Below are 23,485 nucleotides of genomic sequence, written 5' to 3'. Positions count from 1 at the left end.
TCCAGGCTCCATAAGGCCTCTGCAGCACAAGTGATGATCATGCAACTAAAATGTGTGTTTCAGGAATCTGTAACATTCCTTGCCGCAAGCTTCTGGGAAAGAATCAACTTTTTATGGTAAGAAGTTCTTCTATTAGCTAAATGATTCTGAGTTATTTGAAACTATAAATATTTGTCCAAATGTTTACATGACTGAGAAATTTTAGGTAAATTCCATCCAAACAATGAAGCAACTTCCAGCAATGTGTAACAAAAATAGTGCCTCCCTTACATTTTTACTTCAGTAAATGTCTAAAAGTGATCCCATAATCAGGAATCACAAGGAGAAATGAAAGACACTGGGAGGATGGCAACAATTGGAACAAAAACTCTTTTACTGTAACGTAGATAACATACGTGTAGGAAGATAGACTGTACCCAGTTCCATTTCTCAGGGATGTTCTCACTTATCTATTCTTCTCAAAGCTTCCAAATTATTTCTTGCTTCAGAAAAACATAACTATTTTTAGAAAACTTCTGAACACTGGTAAATATTTTAAAATAACACTTGGAAAGCCTACTAGAATGAAAATGCCTTTTTGTCCCCCACTGCTTAGTTTGTCACTATCAAATATTTCCCATTTTATTGAAAACACTTCCATAAACTGAGAAAACAAGATCCTGTAAATGATTACACCTAAAGTAAGCCACAATTCTGATCTAATAGGATGTTCTTTGAAAATAAAAATGCAGTTTTGATCACATAAACAACCAGCTCTTTCAAAATCATCTATTGTAAACTGCAAGGATTTAAAATTAAACATCAGATTAAAAGCTTTGTCAGTGATGAAATTATATAAATATAGCCTTACTATTACATGGGTTAAAACTGGAGAACATGAACATGTATGCAGGAAAAAAACAGAACTAAGTTTTGCTTGCAGCCAAAAGTTTAAGCTAACCTATTACATTAAAAAAATACTGTATAGTTAGTTTTGTCATAATGTTTTCTCAATTTTCTAAAGAATTAGTGAACAAAGTTGAAAGAAGAGTGTTACCCATGCAGCTTACAAACCATCTGCATGAGTATGTTTTTGAAGTCACAGCATGAAATTTTTGCTGACTACCTACAAGTAATATATTCCCTCACATCTCAAAAGAGACCTCTGGCTACCATGAAGCTACAGCACCTTGCATCAGCCCCACATTTCCATGGGCTTTTAAATATAGGAGTCTGAGAATTTGAATGAAAAACAAACAAAAAAAATCACAGTCCATCATGTAACACATTAACAATCATGATGTGTGGTACTTGGAAATATGACTAAGTTCTTTACTGTGAGGGGTGTGAGGCACTGGCACAGATTGCCCAGGAAAGCTGTAGATGCCCCATCCATGGCAGAGTTCAAGGCCAGGTTGAACGGAACTCTGAGCAACCTGGTCTAGTGGAAGGTGTCCCTGCTTATGTTTAGATGATCTTTAAGGTCCCATCCAACCTAAACTGTCCTGTAATGCTATGACTGCTGTAAATAACTATGAAGTTTGACATAGGACTAAATAAGATTAAGGTCTATACAGTGGAAGCAGCCTCCAAAGATTTGATAGACAACAGCAATCCAGCACTCTGACTTCAGAAACCAGTAAAGGATTTCCACCCCTGCTGTCTCCCTATGGGCAAGTTCCCAGGATGTTAGAGAAGGCCAATTCCCACCTCATATTAAAGGCTGGTTTGAGAAGCAGACTTTCACTGTAGAAAATCTGCTATATTGCATCAGCAGTTGGAAGAATAAAAGGCAAGGAGGGTAATGTGTGGCAGGAGTCATGTCCTGCCAGTTGTTTCTCATCCTGCAAAACTTAAAATCATACTTTTTGACCTCATCCTGTTGCAGAGTGATGGGATTTTCCAATGTTGTTGAAGTGCTACACAAAGAGATTGATAAGAGAAAACACTCATTAAAGAGCTTCAGGAAACCACCTCAAAAGGTATCACTTCCCAGTGCTGACTTCTTAGTGACAGGATACTGCGTTGAAACTTTACTGCCTAGTCTGGCATCTTCTGGAGACTCTAAATTGAGCAATTGTTTATCACTACTTTTAGAGAAAAGGAAACAGGTTTTGGTGAGCAAAGATACCTGGAGCAGCTTATGCTGGACCAAAAGTGATATAAGCAATGCTGACTTTGCAACAAATCAGCTAAAGAACACTAAAGAACAGTAAGAAAATTCATTCCAGAAGAGATGGCAACAAAAAAAGAAGGAAATAATGAAGGGCTTGGAAAAATAATGTAGTTGCTAAACCAAAGTGAGGAGTTTTCAGTGAGGACCCAGTGAAAAATGCTATCCCCTTAAAACACCAGTGGTGTTCTGCGTAGCACCTAGAAGTCTCTTGTTCAACTCCCTCAGTCCAATCATACTAGATTTATGAGATCACAGCACTTTGCTGTAAAATTCCCCCCCTTAAAATACCTTTTAAGGGTTGTTAAAGCTATCAGCTCCCTTACAGTAAATTTGAAAATGAAGCCACAAAACTACCTGATAAAGCACATATGCTATAAATCCATAAAACTAGATCACAAATAAAACTATAATGGCCAATAAAAAGTCACTTGGATTTAAAATAAGAAACCAAACCAGTAAACAACAAATTACACACTAAAAATACCCCTCCCAGTCTTCTCCCTTCCAACCTTCACAGAAAAGCTCCAAAAAATTAAGTTGCTCTGGTCTAGCGGAATGTGTCCTTGCCCATGGCAGGGGGCTGGAACTAGATGATCTTTGAGGTCCAACCACTCCATGAGTCTGTCATTCTGTACTTCAAGCATCCTAAGATATTCAAAACAACAGGACATTAAAATGTAAGAAAAAATACTGTCTTAACTGGTATCTTGCTGAACACCCATCAAGTGCTGATTTTGCAGAAGTCAAGCAGATTTGGTCTGCATTTACGTACTTTCCTTGGAGTCCTTTGGAAGGGAAGCAAGAAAAAACCTTAAATGTTTCTCTGATGTGAACTCAATAGCTTGTTTCAAAATATTGTCACTTTAATACAAACTTTGGTTACCTCTCCAAGGCACAAAGTGCACAGAGTCCACTCCAATCTCATGTTGTTGAAGGATCCCACTCTGAGAGAGAACTGGGAACACTGGAGACAGATTTCTGTTAAAAGCATTTGCAGATGTGAGGAGGTGGGCTACTTTTTGCACTAAGTCACCTGCAGCTTTTCACGTGAACAAAATACTACACTCAGAAATAGCCTGAGGATATAGGAGCTCCCTTGTGAGTTCAGCCTGTCACTGGCACAGCTTTGGAGCTGCAGGGCAGAGCACAGCTCCTCACGCCCTGACACAGCAAAGTCCCACCCATGAACCAGAACAGATGAACAGGAGAAACACTGAAGGATGCTGTTCAATTAAAACAGATGTCACCTTGCCCAACTTAAATATGACTTGGCAAGCCAGCAATGTCACTTCCAGCCAGATCTGTTTGCACTCAGAACCATTCTTCCCCTCTGCAATACTCCCTGTATATACTTTGTGCAGCAGAAAGGGGAGGCAGCCAGAACAAACTGAATTAGTGCCACTGGTGTTTTCCTGAAAGTGGCTCACCAAAGACTGGACAATCCCAATCTAGGCAAAGATTCAACTCAGACTACAGACTCAACACAGCAACAGCTGTCCTGCATGTACTGTTGCCATGAGTACACACGTTAGCACATCTGAGAGACATTATGGGAAAAAAAGTAATGCAATCTCTAATGCAAGCTGAGAAACTGAAAGGAAAGTTTGGGTCTATTACAAGACCTTAAATCTAAAAGTCTCTAGTTGTGACATAGGAAAAGAAAAACATAGTCAACAAACACTGAGGGGAAATGGAAAGTGCAAATTTTACTTACTTTTTCTGGGACACCCTCTCCTGCCTGCACCTATAATTAGCAGGGATACACTTTCTTTGAAGCTCTGCACTAGTCCTCTTTTAGGCAACTGAATTCCAACAAGGCTACGAGATTTTGGCAAAGTTTCACTTTAAGAGACAGTCTTTGCAATTACAAGTTTCTGCTGGATTTGTTCTGCAAAGTATGTAATTGGCACTTGTGCTGATGCACTTCATTTCAACAAATTGTAAACATTTTCCTTTATTTTCCCACTCCTCTTTGAGTGTAAAGACATGCATATTTCTCCTGTCAATGCTATGAAATGAATCAGATGAGCATGTTTACTGACATCTTCCAAGCTGCTTTTATTAGTAGCTCAGTATTAAGCTGGGGGAAGGAAAGGAGGAAAGCAGTCTCCCATCCTGAGGGAACTCCTTCAACCAGGACTTTAGAACCAAATGCTAACCCCGATTGGTTTTGCTGGGTTAAGGACAGGGTGGCACAGGACTTTGGCTAGAGCTGAGATTGTGCCACTCAATATACTCAACCATGACAGATAAGGCTGCTCCTTCATTCAGTACTGAGCAATCAAGGTTCAGGTCAAGGAAATATCAGTAATCTAAAAAGATAAAATACACTGGAGAGACAGGAAAGTGGGGACAGCATGTACTCTTCATTCTCTTCTGGCTGCAATTTCTATCACAATTTCTTTCTGGTTTGCAATTTCAAGCCAAACCCACCATCAGTGGTCCTGCTCTTGCTCTTAATCAAGTCATCAGACCCCTCAATTTAAATTAAGCATAAAATCCTTAACAGAGACCACAGATAAATCAGCATGACTGATATTTTAAAGTCTTCCAGAATCATAGAATCATCAAATGGTCTGGGTTGGAAAGGACTTTAAGGATAATCTAGCTCCAACACAAGGCCAGGTTTAAGCTGAGTGGGCTCTGTTGCAACAGCAATTTTTTAATAAGGGTCACCTGCTCTACACAGAAAATCACAGCACTTTCGGATGGGCATTTCTGCCCCTCCTGTCCTACAGCTTCACTGTGCCTTGAAACATGACCACCTGTTGAATGAGAATGATGAACAGCAAGCAGCTTTCAATGAGGTTGTTAGGAAATGGAAAAACTTTATCTCTTTCAAAATTGAAAGCTTGTTTTACCAGGGCCTCCCCCAAAGAGAACAAAACCTTCAGAAGTCCACTTAAAAAAAGTAACTTAAAAATGGCATATTTCAAAATAAGAGCATAAGTTTAGTATTCAATTTTTGCAATGCCAAATAGCAATTTCAAAAGATTTATTTTTAAAGCACAGAATGGAAACTTGGTCCTCTTCACAAATACAAGGTACACTCACTGCTCTGAAGGAAGATCATGCATTAAGCAGCATTGTTCATTCAAAGAGCTGAGTTTTAAGTCAGTTAAGAATTACAGCTAGTAGGGAAGAAGAAAACATTTTAGATTTCTAAATGCTTTTTCTAGTTTCTGCTGCTTAGCACTACATCATGCCTACAGATATATATAAATTGCAAGTAACATGATTATGCTGAGGGTTATGCACAACCTCCAATGCTAAATCAGAATTTAAAAATACACTCTCTGTTGAAATTTTTCATTACAAAAAAGTCCAGATTGAGAAGACAGGCATTCAGGAACAAATTCACAGAAACTAGGCAGGCTGAGACATGCAAACATTCAACAAATCATGCACTGCACACACACATTGCACTAAGGACTAAAGAACTGCATAGACTGAAATGCTAGGCTACCAAGGACAGATGTTATCCAAAGAGCTTTGAAAACTATGCATTTCATTAACAGTTGCTAAATTTTGTTGTGTAACTAGCCCTACACTGATTTGCGTTACTATATTGTGGTTCTACAGGAAACTTTCATATCCATTACTGGAACACAAAGTCTGAGAAGCAAAGAATTAGGCCCCAAGTTTTGTTGGTTTTATATGCGACTTTATTTTATAACAGTATTCAGAACTGAACAGACTAGCTACAAAAACTTCAGCTGGTATTTCTTTTCCTCTTCACCTATTAAAAATGGTGAAGATGGAAACAGAAAAGCTTTCAAGGCTTTAGCTGGTATCAAACCGTGTGCCAGACAGAAAAGAGTCAATGAAGGTACTCTAGAACACAATCTCAACTGGGACACAATACAGAACTCCAGCTTGATTCAGCTGCTTGAGGAGGCATGGGATCCATCACCTCAGCAGCCTGAAGTCGGATTACTTTTTAACTAGTTAGATGACCTTTCAAATGTATCACTGCACATCACTCCCAGTCCCAGGGACAGTACTGATAACATCCCTGCTTACTGTAGCAGCCTGGACGAGTTTGAACTTGCTTTTAGTATTTTCTGCTCATTCTTCAGTACACAATTTCTTTGTGCCACTAAAAACAGTATTAGGGTCCTGTCCCATTACTATTACCAAAGCCTATTTCAAGGATCCAGACTTGTCTCATGCTCTTCAGTTTCATCAGGCAGTTCTTCAGCAGATGCATCACACACATCGTCCTGGCCATCTGCAGGCTGATTTGGCTCATCAGGTTCCCCAGCTGCAATCTGAGTTGCTTCTTCTTCCTCTTCTTCCTCAACTTCCCCATCATCCTCTACATCCATCTCAAACACTCTGATGTGGCGGAGGTTTGAACTTAGCTGTAGAGACAGTAAGAAGTCCCTGTTAATGACCAAATAAGTAAAAACACCAACAGCATTTTAACTGCCAGCCAATAGCTTTGAAAATAACCTTTATCTTTGAAATGGAGGTTTAAAGGGAATTATCAACTTTTTTATTGCTCTACAGGCTGAGAAGTAAAGCAAGCAGATTGATTACCTTCAATTAAAGTTTTTCCATCCTGTGCTATTAGACTGGTATGACTGTATCTTGACACACTAATAGCAGATTATGAGAAAATAATCTATTTGTTTTTTTTAAAAAAAAAGCTAACTTTTAGGTTACCACTTTGGACAGCACATTTCCTTTAACAGACAGGCTTTTTCAGAGATACTGCACTTACCACACAAGAAACTTTTCTAATGCCATTTACAGAAACATACTGAGCTTTCATGTTCTCCAGAACTCTCCACTGACTCTCCAAGAAGACAGTACGTGTGGGTATCTCACCGCTTCGCTCATCCAGCCTGCACACAGCAAGAAAAAATCACAAAGCTGGTTCACAAGAAACAACTGCAGTTCTAAGAAAAAGCCTCCAATCTCACCATATGCAACAAGCAAATAAGCCTATGAAACCATCGTAATGCTGCTACGACACTTTAGAGGAGAAGTTTCAACTGTAGAGACACAGCCCGTTCCAACCAAGTTAAAAACATTAGAGCAGGTGAGATGGGACTTGTAAAGTCTGATCTTCCCACCAGAAACACCTATAGCAGGATGTAGGTGGCTTTTTTCAAACCTCTCCTCTGCACAGAGCAGTTTCCAAACACAGTCCTGGATGCAGTACCCCCACTAACACAGAAGTTTGGCCTCCATGACCTTTCAAATATGCATCACTACCCCACTCACAGGGATTGTATGAAGAAGACACTCCCTACCTATTACAGCAGCCAAGATTAGTTTGAACTTGCTCTTAATATTTTCTGTTAATTCTTCAATGCACAATATCTTTGTGGCATTAAAAGTTAATTTACAGTTCAGTGCGGCTCTTTATCTTGAAATAAAAATGCATTACAAGCAAACCACTAGAGAAGAATGGGAGAAAAGTAAATGGAAGGAACACACAGCAACTAAAGAATTGGATTCACTGATTGAACTACATTGGTCTTTGTGTGTGTGTTCATTTTCACCTAATGAATGCTCTCCTCTACCTATGCCAATGGAAACAGCAGTACCAGTTCTGATGTTTTAAGGTTAAGCTGACAATATTTGTAAGGGTGGCTACCAGGGAAAGATCAAGAAATACCTGTGTATTCTTATTACAAGGCAGAGGTATATGAGCATATATGCTGAAAACATCCTACACTGAAGTATTCTGACTAGCAAAGTTAGCACCTTCTAAGGAAGATTTCTGATTCTGCAAGGTGTCTTCAGCTGATCCTTCCATTTCACGGCAGACAGGTACAGAACTAGTATTAGTATCAAAAAACCCAAAACCAACATGCCAAAAACCATAAAACAAACTATTTAAGAAGCTTCCATCTCTCCCATCCTACTCTCCTGGCAGAAAAAGAGTTTGTCTTTAAAATATTTATACACCCACAAAGCACGAGTAACCATACACAATTACAATATTCGCTTAGTTTGCTTTTCAGTTCTACATTCTCAGATTTGCTCAAGGTTTTTCAATACCTTTCCATAGAATCCCAAATGGATTTCCTATCTTGGTCCTCATCCACATATACTGAAGATAAAGGCAGCTGAGCCAAGACCCTCTCCTTCCCCTCTTGTTGCACACTCTCTTTCAGAACTACAGTTACAGTTTCATCATCGTAGAAGTGAGCATCCAAACAACTGTAGCATCTAAAGGAAAATAAATTAGAAAGCATCAAGTAACAGAAAATAATGCAGAACTAAAATATTTTAAAGTTGACCAGCACTCATGTTTAAAAGTATTCAGTACTTAACAATGAGTTTCATAGTAAATAATAATAAAATAATAAAAGAGGTCAGTTGTGCAGCTATGACTGAACGATAGCTATAATCTGGCAGGCTCCTGCATCATGCGAGAAAAATTATTCTGAAGGGGAAAAAAAAGCAACTTACAAAAAACCCTTATTAACAACCTTCACATTTCAGATGAAACATAAGAAACAGTAAACATAAATACCTAAGAAAATTTAGAAATTCAGCTGAAGGTACTGAGGGCAAATCATACCTGGCTTCTGTACACGAAAAGGACGAGTTTACTCTATCATATAAGATGGCCACATTCCGGCATACCAAGTCTTATCTTACTTAAAGAACATCACAGAGGTAAACAATACCTGTTTCCAGCTAGATTTGTTTCTTGCACATGTGTTAAATCTTTAGTTTTCAACTGCAAAATTAAAATTTACTTGACCTTGAGATGAAGTGCAAAGTAAGATTTGCACTATTCTTCAGCTTCATGCACCTGTACCATTTCTTACATCTGGATTCACCCAGGTGAGTTAACTTCAAAGGTAACAATGCGAGAAAACCAATAAGAAATATGATTTTTAATTCAGCAATCAGCAAGAAAAATCAAATATACTGACCTGGAGTCTGAGCTCTCATTTATACTGTTGTTCAAGAAGTTTCCAAACTCTACTGCAAGAATCCCATTACTGACAGACCTAGAACAACAGAGTTAATTGTCTCAGTGACAAAAGCCTTTCTCTTCACTGAGAATCAAAAATCTCTAATGGCAACTGTGGTACAAGATGGTGAAAGAGCCTAAGCTTAGCACGATACATGGCTACATGCCAAAATTATGCGATTGGTGGATGGGAATCTTATAAATTCTTCTGCTCCTCAAAAAAACAAGACTAATGGAGTCAAATGGAAAACTACATCTGGCTTACGTAGAGAAGAGAAAGCCATCATTAAATTACAGAAGGCAAGACGTTAATCAAAGAATACTATTCACAGTAAGACAAAGCAACAGTGGAAGCAGGATTCTTTGAAATTTTTTGGAAGTTTCCACAATTAAGTAATTCTGTTAGCTGCAATCTAATGGAGTCTGATTTCTACCGTATCCCAGAACCATCTTAGGTCTTGAGATTAGACATTCTGAGTCTAATACAACACAAACTTCTGCTGTACTTCATAATGAACTCCTCATTTTCTCTAGTATTCAAGAGAGATTGTATTCATGGCACTCATTCCTTATTTTTATAAACAGATTTAAATTGTAACTGGCAAAGCTCACACATCACTTCCTCCCTCTTTTTGTCTTACCTGGAAGTATCGGTATGTCTCCTCAAAATGTGTATTTTAGAAATAGAATTTTCTAACATGGTGAAGAGAACATAATGTAAATTAGATGTTTTGTCATTCCACCTGCAATGTGGGGGAAAAAATGAAAATTTAGATCAAGTTTTCATAACTGGTAAACTACATGGAACAAGGAATAGCAGCATACTTACAGAAATGGCAATTTAAATAACTGAGGTGTAGAATCTTCACTGCAAAGGAAAGACGAAACAGTTTATAAAATGCTATTCATGCCTGAGTTTTAGTTGCACATTTCTTTAGCTGCTTTTAGTAAAGAAATACCTTTGAGAAACTTTGTAGAGAGACACGCAGACTGCTTGATGCACTGACTTTCCAATTACATCCTAACAAATATAAAAAATAGGCCATAAAATACAGGCAGTTATTCATAATTATACATGTTTTTATGGAAAAAAACCCAACCAACCTAACAACAACCTCTGAGTACATCTGAAAGAAAACTCCACCAGTATTTATCCTGGAATAAACATCTCTAATGCAAACACTACTATGACTTCATACATTTGTTTCATGTTTCTCCATATTAGACTAATGTACTGCCAACTAACACAGTTATCTGGTACACAGCAAATACAGACACATAATCAACATTAAAACCAGAACCCAAAAATGTGTGAACAGAATATGTAAAACAAAAAAATCTTTCACTGTGCTTTCCCTGGCCAAAGGCTTGAGATATCCCAATAGTGAAATTGGACTCTACCCAAGTTATAGGCACTCAAAGGCAAAGATTAAAGCTTCAGGCCTTGCTGAGCATGACTGCTACCTTCAGTTGGCCACTATCCCTAAAAGAAAGTTATCATTTGTAAAAACTGAACTTACTGCCGGCTTTTGTATACACTGATCAATGACCCCTTCCATTTGCCTTTTGACAAAATGCAGTGATTTCTCAGGATAGTAGGGAAACAGAAGTGGGCTTTCTGTAAACAGACAAAGTTAATTTTAAAAATGGTTTATAGAAACATATTATACCATTATTATCTCCAAAACCAGATTTTCTAAAGACTGTTTTCCAAACAAAAATGCTACCATTTCCCCCCTTTTTATTGAACTAAATAGGCAGAAAAAGGCAACTGTGGCAAATTCTATTATATGCAGCTTATGATGTCAATATTTTGGTTTCTAAAGCTAAACTAAAATAATTGCTCATTATTGTCTCTGCTCATTATAGTCTCTTACTTTTTTTTCAGCACTAATTAACAAAATAGTCTCAGACTCCACTAATAGAGAACAAGTTAGGACACTTCCCACAGGTACAACCTAAGCATAACTATTGCTTTCTTGAACTGGAATTAAGATATCCTAAAATAGACCTCTTCTGGGATTCCTTGAAAGCCAACACTTCTGAGACTGGTACAGAAAAAATGGGGCACTCCCAATATCCAGAAAATGGCAATTGACTGGGTAAGCAGCTACATAAACCCCGTGCAAAATAATAAGGCCCATTTATTTTTTTCTATTTTCAGATGAAGACCAATGAGTAACACTACAGAAGTAACTCATAAGCATGAAAAAAGATAACTCTTCTACATTGGTTACATTCTGCATATATCTTGCATTCACTTCTTTTTCATGAAAGCACATTACCTTTAAGATGAGTACTATCTTTAAGAAAGTTAAACCACTGGTTCCCCTCTGTATTAGGTGGTGATACAAGGTCATCATCTTCATCTTTCAAGTACTAGAAAAGAAACACTTTTTTAAGACTGTAATTTAAGAATAGGGAACATTAGAATTCACCTTCACTATTGCCCCTAGCAAATATATTAAACATTTCTTGTTAAATTAACATGTCATAGTCTTAAAACTAAATATGCCATCCCATCTACAAACACTAAGAAAAATCAATTATTCTTTAAGATCACATGGTGGTATTTCCCTAAGAAACTGATTTTTAAATCAAGTCTGAACACAAATGTTTTGAAATGCAGTGATTAATGCCATACAGTTTAACAAACATATCAGTTTTACTGAAGCTGGCTTTTACAGTTTTACTAATGCTGCAAAATATTTTTGTCTTTTCCTAAAAATGCAGCATGTGTAAAGTGAAACTACAAGATTTCAAATCCTCATTTTCCTAATAATAAGGGGAAACTATTTACTCTATTTTATCCTCACCGGTATGTGCAACAGAGAGCAAAAAGGCCAGGCAAGGAAAATGGATACAGCTTTATGTCTCTACCTAAGGATTTTCTCATTTATTCCTTTGTTCTTTACCTGGCCAACTCTCTCCACATTGAAGTATTTTCCTTTACGATTGTAAAGTTCTGGTGCCTAAAAAATAATGCAAACAAACCTATTACATAAACACAAAAATAATGAGAAGTAGTGAACAAAAATATGATAAATTATTTTACACTAAGATTTTTCAGACTCAGCTATTGTCAGCAAAAATACAGTCAATTCATGTACTTGGAAAACCAGTATCACCAACCTCATTGAAGTGCTCAGTAAGAAAATCGGCAACAAATGTGATATCTTTTTGAGTCATCTAAAAGGAAAAAAAAAAGTGAGAAAAGCAAAGGGTAAGAAACACATTTCAACGTGCACAGAACAGATGTTCTATAGGCTGCACAAGCACAGCTCCCTCAGCCTGTGCTCACAGGGCAAATGTTCCAGCCTCCAACCCACTTGGGAGTGCTTTGCTGAACTCATCCCAGACCACTCTTGTCTTTTCCAGGATGGTCCTAAACTGGAGATGCAACCAACAAGTGCTAAATAAGGACAATAACTACTTCTCCTGACCTCCTGGACATGCTGTCATTACTACAGCCCTGGTCATCCCTGCCACCTTTGCCAGGGCCCACTGCTGGCTCATCCAGTGATTCCCACATCATCTCGGCAGAGCTGACATCTTCCCAGCCACATGGGCTCCAGCAGTGCACTCACAGGGAGTTAACCCACCCCACAACAGAACCTTGCATCTTGTCCTTCATGAACTGCAGGGGGTCCCCACCTGTTCCTCCAGCCTATCTACTTCTGGAAAGCACGTCTGCCCTCAAGGGAGGGCAGTGTGCTGGTGGCTGCAAATGTGATGCAGGTATTACTGTATTATTATATATTCCCTCTCCTCTACGAGGGCATTGATAAAGATATTAAAATCTCACTCTGGTTAACTTCAGCATTGAGGGCACATAACGAGCTGCTATACAGAGGCCTTGCATACCCAGCATACTAAATACAATAGTGTTAGCAAAGAAAACAGAAGAGGTAATTCATGCATGACAGCATACTAGTGTGAATGTGCAGGCACCAACTTTCTCAAAAAATGACACAGACACTACCCTTCAAGTTCTGGAACAAAAAGAAACCTTTAATTCTGCTTTAAAGATGGGCAGAATATAGAGGATATCACCATTTATCAGAAAATGTTATTATTACCTTGTTCAGCTCTGGAAGCACATGATCTTCTGACATCCTCAACATGGCTGAGAGAAAAATTATATTCTTATTGCATTAATACTGTTTTCCTAATATTCTTAATTTTTCACATGTATGTAATAAGACACTGCCATGAAAAAAGATTAATTCATTAGAAGCAAAAGAGCCTGGGATGAAGAATTACAAATCGAGACTGAAATTAAGTCTCTCTAGTCTCACTAGCTTACATTGCAAATCTTCAAGAATTTTTATCTTTAATCTTTTTCAACTGCATTCTACCCTGTATGAGACTGAAACAAAATTATTATGGAAAGGGCTCATAAGAATTTGTTCATGTCTACTCAGAGTACTAAAATGGATATATGTAAAATACATGAAAACTGTCATGCTCAGAAAAATGTGTTTTAAGAGAATTGCACAGGATTAATTTTAAATCTGCAAGGCTTGGATAAAGTTCTCTGTTTAGTCTGAAATGAAACAAACAGTGAACATAACATCATGATAGAGAACTTTGATAGTTCTGTTTTCTGCAATTTTAAAATTAGAACTATTACATTCTGCTAGTAAGTAACACTGCATATCTAGTGCTTTTACAATATCTGGTAATACCACTTAGTTTTTGTAAAGTAGTTCTAAAAGGATCAAACAGAAGTTATAAACTTATTCATAAACACTTAATAAAAACAAGCAGGCTAAAATAAATCATGCTTCACTTCCTTCTAACACTTTTTCTGCAGCTACACAGACACAACTGAAGGTGGCTACTAAGTGGATATTCAGTGGATATCTGAGCAGAACCTTACAAGTAACTAGGCTTTCACAGGAGAAAACTGCAAGTAACAGAGTAAAAGAAAATCAGGCTATATTTCAAATCTGGTGTAGACTAAAAAATGTCCTTTATTTTTCTCCAAATCAAGACCAGCAAATTGCTCATGAAGCAAAAAACAGACTCGAGCAATATTACAGGTCAAGTATATACAATGCCCACTCTATATATACTAAATTTAATTGAGAACTACTGAATTTATTATCTGTGTTTAATCTTATAATTACTCTTGCCTCATAAACTATATCACTTTACATGTCCAGATATTTTCTATGATAGAAAAAGAAATAGATGATTAAAACTAAGGCTGGCCTAGTTACTTGCCTGCATTTCAATGTTTACAATATAAAACAGATACTGGATGATTACTGTGACCAATCTTACCAACATAGAGCCATCGAAAAAATGCCTTGAAGTTTTTCATACTACTGTCAATCACTCTAAACAAGAAACAAGAAAAGAAATTACAAAATCTGACTGTCACAAGCTGCTCCAGGCTTAAGTCTTTACCACAGAAAGGCCTGCAAGTACTGTCAGTTTTATTCAAAATGCCCAATGCAACATTTCAAGTAGGACTATTCTACTGGTATGAGTCTGACATGCAGTGAGACAAGATGAAAGCTCAGCACCAACAGAGGAGTCTTGCTCTCCCAACCCATAAATCTCCTCCAATACAAGACTGAATAGGAATGTTTTTTAAATTCTCCAGACTTTATACTTACTGAAGCAGCTCATTTGCCTTCAAGATGAAAGAACCAACAGCAGTAATAGCCTCTGTACAAAAAAAAAAAACAAAACCATAACCATTATTATTAAGTTTTCGAAAGTGCTATCAGAGCAGGTAGGTAGCACACACACTACTGTACCATCAATTCCAGATGCATCTAATCCCAGAGATTCATATTTTTGTTTCCATAAAGCCATTCCTTTCAATTCACTCAAGTGGTATAAAAGTGCCTCAGAGCCACTAGGAAGGCAGAGGAAAGAAGCATAATTTTTTATTCACACTCTGGAAATTCAGCGTTCAGCTGCATGCTACTTTTTTTTTTTACTTAAATATGCAAAGTGCAAAGCTTTATAAGGTAGTCTGACATGAACAAGAGGCAAGGTATCACTTCATAAAAAGGCAGATATTGTATCAATGACACAGTTAGTGAATATTTTGCATAGATCCTATAAAGCACACCAGGCAGCAATTTACAGGCGATATATAATGAACGTTGTTAAAAATACTTCACTAGTTCTCTACTGTGCAAAATTAAAATAATATGCTTTGCCGTGATCACAGTCTCCATACCAGCACAGCTACATAGAAAGCACCATCCAGACAGTGTATTTTCTTTAATCAAACCATATAATATGACATTTAATCTAAAATTCATTAGAAATCCTGTGACTTACCTCTGCAAATGACTTATAACCAACTTTTGTATACTGGAATAGGAAGACTCTATGGACTGACCAAGTTTTTTTAAACCCTGTTGACAAAGAAATACTATCATATAATAATGATCTGTTAACATAAAAACGATTAAAAGATATTAAAATAATTAGTTTAGTATGTTTAAAAAATGTTAACATACCTTTACTGTCAGTTGGTTCATTAGTAATGCCTGAAGTTCCAGACTGAAGAAGGTGGGGAGAGAACCAAATAGGCATTTCATTTTGTGTTTCAACATCAAGTGCAAAGGCATACTCAGATAAAACAACAGTAACTACCTTGCTTTGCCCCATAATAACAGCTGCATAAACTCATCCTGAACAGAAGTGGTTGTATTCTTTTCCTGTTAGTCAAAATGATTAAAATAGATTGGTGAAGAGATTAAATCCATGCTACCAATTATCTCACAAACACTCCATATAAAGTACTTCAATTAACCCACCGGTATCTTCGAATGCTGAAATCAGTGAAAATTTTCAAATCACTGAAATTTCTCTACTATTTCCAAGTTATTTTCAACTGCATTACCCAATAAAAATTCTAAATAGTTTGCCACCAAGAATCTACTTAAAAAAATAAACAAATGACAAGATTCATTAACTTCTGGCCACAGTCAATGAACATAAAATTTAAACAAATCCAATAGCATCTTAAGCACAGATAATTACACGTCCTCTATTGAATTAGGCTGTAAGTGTTGTTACTGAACATTTACAGTGATCAGTTTATCAATGACTTGAGTACAAGGAGCACAGCCTTAAACAGAAAGCAACTGATCAACAGCTGGGCAAGCTGAAAGGTATGATTTTTTTAAAAAATTCAGAATACATAGAAGTATCACAATACAATTATGCTTGACTGTACACAGGTACCTTCAGCATCAGAGCACTTGACATACAATACCTTCCAGGCTGTCTCTGAACATAGAGACTCTTATCTGGAGGTATCATGCTTAAACATTAATATATACGATAGACTAACAAGAACAACAGAACTACTGCAAAACCTGTTTTTCCAAAAGGATAGTTAATCCTACAGTACCTGTACAAACTTTGTTAGTCGTGAGTCCATCTGCATCAGTATTTCTTCCCATGCTTCACACATGCATGTCAATGACAGCTTTATATACTGCAATACAGAAACTGGTATTAGTATTATTTCCTTTCTCCCTTTCAACAACACATTCAAAAAATGGATGTTACAATATAAAGGGAAGACATGCTGTAGATGTTATATAAAATTTATTATCAAATTCCAAGTTGGAGCTCTACATTTACTTAAAACCAACTCAAGCTTCCTACTGGAAAACATTTACTTCACCTGCATTAGAATGTCAAAGCCAACAGAACCACAAGACTAAGAGGATGGTGTAACACAACTGTACCTGCAACAGAGTTGAAATGTGAGTAAACTTCCGGGCCATTCGAGTTACCTCAGGTAAGTAACTTGATAACAAACTAGTATCCAACTATAACAAATGAAAAAAGCAACAGTTAACAGATGAATTGTCTTTTAACAATATATAGATTACAGAAATTAAAAGAGAGACTGAAAGAACGCACAGAAAATCTCTTTGTTCTTAACTCCTTAACTCCTAAAAGGAAAATACATTTAATTCAAAAAAGCAATAATTATTTTTAATACATCTAATAAAATCCCTGAAAAGGTTCCACATTTTGGAGCTCTAACAGAAATACCTTTAAGGATGACTGTTCTGGAAAGATGGGATAATCAAAAGCATTGTTGTTATGCCTTTATGTGCAGAATGGAGAAAATCTGAATAATTGTAACTGTAATTTAATAAATTCACATTATTCTAAAAGTAGTATTTTAGAAAGAATGGCTTAGATCACCACTGTCAATCTCATCAGTGAAACTGCATGTTAACATCATAAATTCAAAAGCTAAACAGGGGTTCATTTCAGAATGGCTGGAACTGGTAGTTTTTGTTATAATGGGAAAGCAATAAAGCTACCAGAATGTAATTTTAAAAGCAGTTTTACGTTTAGAAAATGATTTTACATTAGTTCACTTACCTGAAAATATGTTATCTCTGCTTCACTGTCTGAAGAGCTTTGAATCTCTGTAATAACTGACAGTGATTTCAAATCACTAGACAAACACAGTCCACGACAAGAACCTGCCACCTGAAGGATTCCAGATTACAAATTAATAAAACGTTTCATTTCCTCTAAGACATATTTACTGCTCTAACACACTGACATACAAAGATGACTGTGTTCAATGCCATGTAAAAACAAAGTAATTTTCAGCTACTGCTCAGGAACAAACCTGCTCTTTTTATTGTGTATTAACAGTGAATTTTGAAACAAGAGTGAAATTTCCCAGTTACAAGGTCTTTCCATCAATAACCAACAACCCCATCAATTAGTTTATTTAAATTCAGCAGCCAGTTTCACTTATGTGTAAACATATGTATATTTTCACTCAATTCAGCTGTAGTTTGGTATATTATGAAGAAAAAATATGGAAAGAAACCAAACATACCCCATTTACTGTAGCAATCTTGAACATTCCATAAGCATATATCTCAATAAATCCTGAGCTGCCACCAAGGACAAGAGCATTAAGTCTATAAAAATAAAAGAATGTGTTGATAAGCACACTAAAAAAAATTTGAACACACACAGATATAATTCTTAGTACTTAAATTCCATCCCTTAGATAATGTTCCTCCAAAGAATCACTGCAGAAAAGGAAACATTGTGTTACCTTCCATGAGTCAAAAAAATTAAAAACAAACTAATAAATTAGCTTGGATTTTACTGATAAAACCTGCCTCTAACATTTATAGTAAGAGTATCAATTACTACATAAACTGAGAGAATAGGGAAAAAATAGCACAGTTTAGTCACAGAGTCCTTTTCCAATAAAAGTAACAACTTTCTAGCAATCTTCCCCTTACCAATGCAGGCTGCAAAGCATTATTACAAAGCTACTTTTAATTACCCTGATTATATGCAGAGTGAGTTTGGCACACTCAGTGGCACTCCTCAGCAAAACAAAGGCAATGAACATTTGAAATGCTTGCAGCAGCAGTAACAGCCACAGAAGTAAAAAATGCATCAGAAACAGAAACCCAGTTCAAAGAATACAGTCTGAAACAGGACAGGTCTATGTTTTGCTCACTTATTAACACCAATGTGCTACAATTTGTAGGCTTGGGAAAAAGCCTACAAATACAAGAAAATTAACTGCAACTTCTGCCTGCTACATGTCTAAATAAATATATGTTGAAGCAGAATATTTCTGTTAAAGCCAACACAGAACTTAGGAAAGCAGTATCTTAAAAACTTAAGGTTCAATTAATTGAGTGGATGAAGAGAGCAGAAAGAATTCCCAAAGCTACTACACCACAGACAGTTCACTCTCTCTCAAGCAAAGAAATCCTACTGTAAGAAGAGCTATCGAGTTTTAAAAAGGAGTAACTGGTGATAGACAGAGATGCAGATTTGAATTAAGGAGGGTGGTTCTGCGTAGTGAGACTGTAAGGAACAGTCAAATGGACAAAACAAGCAACAGACATTAAGTGCCCCCCTCAAAAAAAGCAGCACAAGGCACTGCATGAAGCCAGTCCCAGTCTGCTAAATTACACTTCCACCAGCTGCCCTTCATGTGTTTCCCAATAACAGATCTTTATTTTAAAGTAACATTGATACAGCCAGTTTCAGAGCTACTTTTAAGTTTAGATTTGTCACACTCATACAAATCCCCAGGAATTCTCTATATAGAACAAGCATTCACAAATGTCTCCAAGACCAGCTTACATAATACATAAATCAGCCTTCAAACATACCCCAAGAAATCTGCTAAGAAGATAAAACACCAACAGCAGTTACTGATAAAGTGCCATATAAACCCTCTAAACTAAGGGGAAAAGGTGACTGCTGGAAACTTTAATATAGTCTTTGAACTTTATCTCTCTATATAAAAAAAAATAATTCCATATTCATAATTGTTTTTAAAGTTTCAGAGAAATTATAACTTAACAGTAAACTCAATTATCCATTATGTTATACCTTTAAAAATGTAACTAAACAAAAAACCTCAACCAACAACCCACAGACAGAATTTACCTGACATCACCCAGAAGCTTCATAATCTCATCTGACTTTTCTTCACTGAAAATACAAAACACATGATTAGGGCTTATGTAGTCTGTCTCAATATCAGAAAACAAAATAAAACAAAAAAATAGAGAGTTATAATATGACAATTCCTTACCTGAAAATTTTTGCAGTGGTACTGTAACTGAAAACAAAATAATTACTTTCAGTAACAATGCTCAGACATCTGTAGAGCATTAAAGATGAATAACCAAAATAACAACAAATGACAAATGGTATTTCCTCAAGCTTACTAGTGTAATGCTTACTTTTTTGGTAGTGCTGGTAATTTAGGCAAAAGGAGGTTTGATTCATCTTCAGCATTGTAAAAGGAAGTGAGAACACTGAAAAAGACAATACTGTCGTTATTACCCAAGCTGTAAAAATGAGAAAATACTTTATTTTCAGTTCCAGAGTTAAGAGTATATATTCAATACATTATGTATATCAAAATTACAAATATCAGAGGATAATCCTTTATGTGACCTTTAAAAATTTATCAAGCGATCAAATAAAAGAACTGAAAATCTTTTTTTATTTCCAGTGAATAAAGTTTGTATCTGCTGGTTCAGAGGCTTGTCACCAAATTTTTCATTGCCTGTTGTCAGAGGTTTTCTGTTTAAACTCTCTCCAAACCTGCAGTACAACCTACCCACACCTCAAAACAGCTAAAGATACATTGCAGTAACAGGAAGATCAAAGCACAATACTTAATATCACATCTTGGATATGTCAGAAGGTCGAGATTCCCCATGAAAAGCTAAGCCTATCCCCACCAGGAGAAGAATGTCAGTGTGGTTAAAGGCACAGCTATTTTCTTGTTATTTTATAACTGATGCTTATGGCAGGTGAGGGGGGAAATCCTCAAATCAGGAGCTTACACCACCTGCCTCCTTCAAATAAGTGCTTTATTTAACCATGTTCTTGCACTGCTATAAGGTGCACATCAGACGCTTCCTTAAGACAACAGAAATAGGGACCATGATGTCCTCCAGGTCACAAGTGCTGCTGAGAATTGTTCAGTCACAGAGAGTTCATGGTCACTAGGGATAATCTGACTTCCTGAACAGGATTGCCAATGAAATTGGATGTAACACCAAGGACAAAACATGAAAGACATAAACACCAAAATAAAAATCTTGAAAACAGAGAATAAATATTTAAATATAATACATATTCTGACTAACAGAAGAGATGAACATAACATTCTTATAATTAGTTTAATAAATTGATATTGAAGCAAACTGGATCAGAAGACAGGCTGTACATGCTAACACTAGATTAAGCAGCTCTTAAGAAAGAGAAGCACAAAATCATGCATAAAATTACCCGAAGAACCACAAGACTAAGGTGTCAGCACTAAAAATAAGCATATGAAAAGTATCTATTCTAAAAAAAGGAAAATTTAGTCAAGTTGTGAAAAAAACCCTCAGGTGTGGAATACTGTATTACTTTATGTAACTGCTTGTAACATTAAGAGTATAAATTATCAGTAAGGTGTCATTACATAGCTCATGATTTACTTTTCAGACTCACCTGCTTTCCTCAGTTACTTCCATCCAATGCATGTATGTGATAGATAACTCCACAGAGAAGGAGTGCAAGCTTTCAGGCTTTTCTACATCACACAGAATAATCCGCTTGGTATCAGCAAGGCCAAAAGCCAAAACTAGAGAAAGACAAGTAAAATGTATAAATAACCAATGAGCAAAATGTCTATCTTACACTGACCTAAAACTGAACACACTTCTAACACTTTTAACAATAGTTCTGATAAAGTAGAGGCTTCCAATTTTGCAAACTTGAGTCCAATATTACGTATAACATTGTCCACCAGAAAGATTTGGTGGACAAAAAACACAAATTAGGAGCTGAGCAACTTTTGTATCACTTTCTTCACTCATAATAGAGAATTGCAGGCAGAGGTTTCTGTATTTCCTTCCTTATAATCACAGGTAATCATCTTAAAAAGAAGTTTCTTAAACTCTTCAGATGCCTTCATAAAACAATATAGGTAGTTTTTATACACATGTCATGGAAGAATATTGCTCCCATTCTCCCACCTCCAGTGAATCAAAAATTAACTGATTTCTGGCATAAGCTTATTAAGCTACTAATTTCAACATTATTTCTACTAACATGGAAAAGGCTATGTTTTTCTTCTCTGGTCTATAATTAGAGCAATTTTAGCCTATGAAGTTTTGCCTATGTTAAGTAAGCTAAGCTTTTCAATCAATCCTGATCAAACAGCTTCTTTCCCTCCCAATAAACTTTGTAGTTCATACAAAATATCCTGCTTAGTTAGGAGGTTGAAATTTTGCTATACCCTGAAAAGCAGCATTTGGCACATAAATCTGGCTTACAAATCTTTCTTGCAATTGCATTCAACAGTGTTAATATCTCTATTGCCGTGAATGAACCTACATAAAATTAAGCCACCCTTTTCTTCAAACACAGTTTACTTGAAAATTTCCTTCACAGATGAGAGGCATCATCATTCATGAGTTCCCATGGGGTTTTATTGCACCATATCATCTCATATACTTGACATTACTTTTGCCATCTGGTCTCCAAGCAAGAGCAGTCACTTCTTTTCCTGTATTTTCATTTGGAGGCAAACTCCAAACACGTTGAAAGTTTGCAAGCCGATGAAGTAAAACCTATAAAACAAATGCATTGAAGACAAACTTAAACCACATTCTCCCATTAATAAAGTTAGTAAATCAGTTCAAGATGCACCGTTTTTTACCAGTTTTTAACTCCTGTGTCTTAAACACCATCTGCTTTCTAGCAGATGATTCACTCCTATGTTCTTTTAGAGGGCAGCACACAGTTTATAACAGAAGAGAGAAATAAGATGCATAAGGATACAAGCTCCTAACCAACAGGGGTTACCCACCACCTCTCTAGCAGACAGCCCGAAAGCACAAGTCTTGTCTTCCTACATGATCATACACTGCAGTTCCAAGGGAAAAAGTAGTTAAAATTATATTTAATTTAAATAGGACCATCCATGCATTTAAAATCCTAAAAACAAGCAACGAGCGCATCGTATATGAATTTGTTCGGAAATCAGAATGCAAAATATGAAGAAGCATATGATTAAAAAAATTGCCGTCCTTAAATGCCTGTCCTGACCCACGAGAAACATGCCCCAAGTAACAGCAAAGGCATCTGGGCCTGCAGGGAGCGACAGCACCGCTCCTCCCGAGCTCCTCACCAGCACCCGCACTCACCTCCCCCGCTCGGTTGGCCAGGGCGATGAGGTCCCTTTTGGGAGACCAGGCCATGAACACGACCTCCTGCGGCAGCTGCTTCTCGCCCACCTGCCTGAAGGCGGGCATGGCTGCGGGGCTGCGCCGAGACCCGCCGGGCCTGCTCCGCTTCCGAGGCGGCGCTGCCCGCCGCGGCAAGGAGCGGGGCGAGGCGGGGCGGGGCTCGGAAGCGCTGCGGTTATCCCGGCAGTGGTGCGGGCCTCGGGAGCGCTGCGAGAGATCCCGGCAGCGGGGCGGGGCTCGAGAACCGTGCGGGAGACCCCGGCAGTGGGGCGGGGCTCGGAGCCGTACGGAAGATCCCGGCAGTGGGGCGGGGCTCGGAGCCGTACGGAAGATCCCGGCAGTGGGGCGGTGCTCGGAGCCGTACGGAAGATCCCGGCAGTGGGGCGGGGCTCGGAGCCGTACGGAAGATCCCGGCAGTGGGGCGGGGCTCGGCAGCAGAGCCGCCGCAGCGCCGAGCCAGGGCAGGCGCGGAGAGGCAGGTCAGGCTCTTCCCGCCCCGCTCACTTACGACGTACTATTTAGTACTAAATACTTTTTTTGTAAGCCCATTTTCCATTTGGAGAGAACGTTTCAAAAAATCACAGGCCATCCTGTGAGACGACTGTAACCAACAGAGACTGAATTCCTAGAACTCGT

The 23,485-nt window shown here is 37.5% G+C and overlaps 1 protein-coding gene across 2 annotated transcripts; it reads right to left on the bottom strand.

Annotated features, from left to right (window-relative positions):
- Positions 1–5,797: 5,797 nt before the first annotated feature.
- ANAPC4 (anaphase promoting complex subunit 4) lies at positions 5,798–23,167 on the bottom strand. 2 transcript variants are annotated; one of them, XM_002191476.6, is made up of 28 exons: positions 22,808–23,167; positions 22,126–22,231; positions 21,108–21,240; positions 19,841–19,915; positions 19,690–19,716; positions 19,542–19,586; positions 17,953–18,037; positions 17,481–17,591; positions 16,829–16,912; positions 16,486–16,572; positions 15,723–15,787; positions 15,587–15,629; positions 15,405–15,481; positions 14,870–14,970; positions 14,726–14,777; positions 14,388–14,443; positions 13,178–13,224; positions 12,231–12,287; positions 12,014–12,070; positions 11,384–11,477; positions 10,619–10,716; positions 10,058–10,119; positions 9,928–9,966; positions 9,740–9,841; positions 9,058–9,135; positions 8,171–8,341; positions 6,882–7,005; positions 5,798–6,519 (listed from the first exon to the last, which is right to left on the bottom strand). In XM_002191476.6, exons 1-28 carry the CDS (start codon positions 22,913–22,915, stop codon positions 6,304–6,306), a joined length of 2,400 nt encoding a protein of 799 aa, XP_002191512.4. In that variant the 5' UTR covers positions 22,916–23,167; the 3' UTR covers positions 5,798–6,303. The 2 variants fall into 2 exon arrangements, with proteins under 2 accessions (XP_002191512.4, XP_030126723.4); XM_030270863.4 differs by lacking the exon at positions 22,808–23,167 and having other exon boundaries at positions 5,942–6,519; positions 21,996–22,134.
- Between the last annotated feature and the right edge of the window lie 318 nt (positions 23,168–23,485).

Source organism: Taeniopygia guttata, chromosome 4 (assembly GCF_048771995.1).
Source record: "Taeniopygia guttata chromosome 4, bTaeGut7.mat, whole genome shotgun sequence".
Classification (NCBI taxonomy): domain Eukaryota; kingdom Metazoa; phylum Chordata; class Aves; order Passeriformes; family Estrildidae; genus Taeniopygia; species Taeniopygia guttata.
The sequence above is the reverse complement of the archived record's forward strand: the minus strand, read 5'-3'. Positions and strand labels throughout refer to the sequence as shown.

Bases quoted from the DNA above. Each gene is read 5' to 3' on its own strand.
- ANAPC4 (XM_002191476.6), bottom strand. From the start codon at position 22,915: ATGCCCGCCTTCAGGCAGGTGGGCGAGAAGCAGCTGCCGCAGGAGGTC. The intron at 12,288-13,177 runs GTAATAATAACA...TTTTCCTTTTAG, and splicing joins TGCTTCCAGAGCTGAACAAG to ATGACTCAAAAAGATATCAC. The intron at 9,967-10,057 runs GTATTTCTTTAC...TTTCCTTTGCAG, and splicing joins CTCTACAAAGTTTCTCAAAG to TGAAGATTCTACACCTCAGT.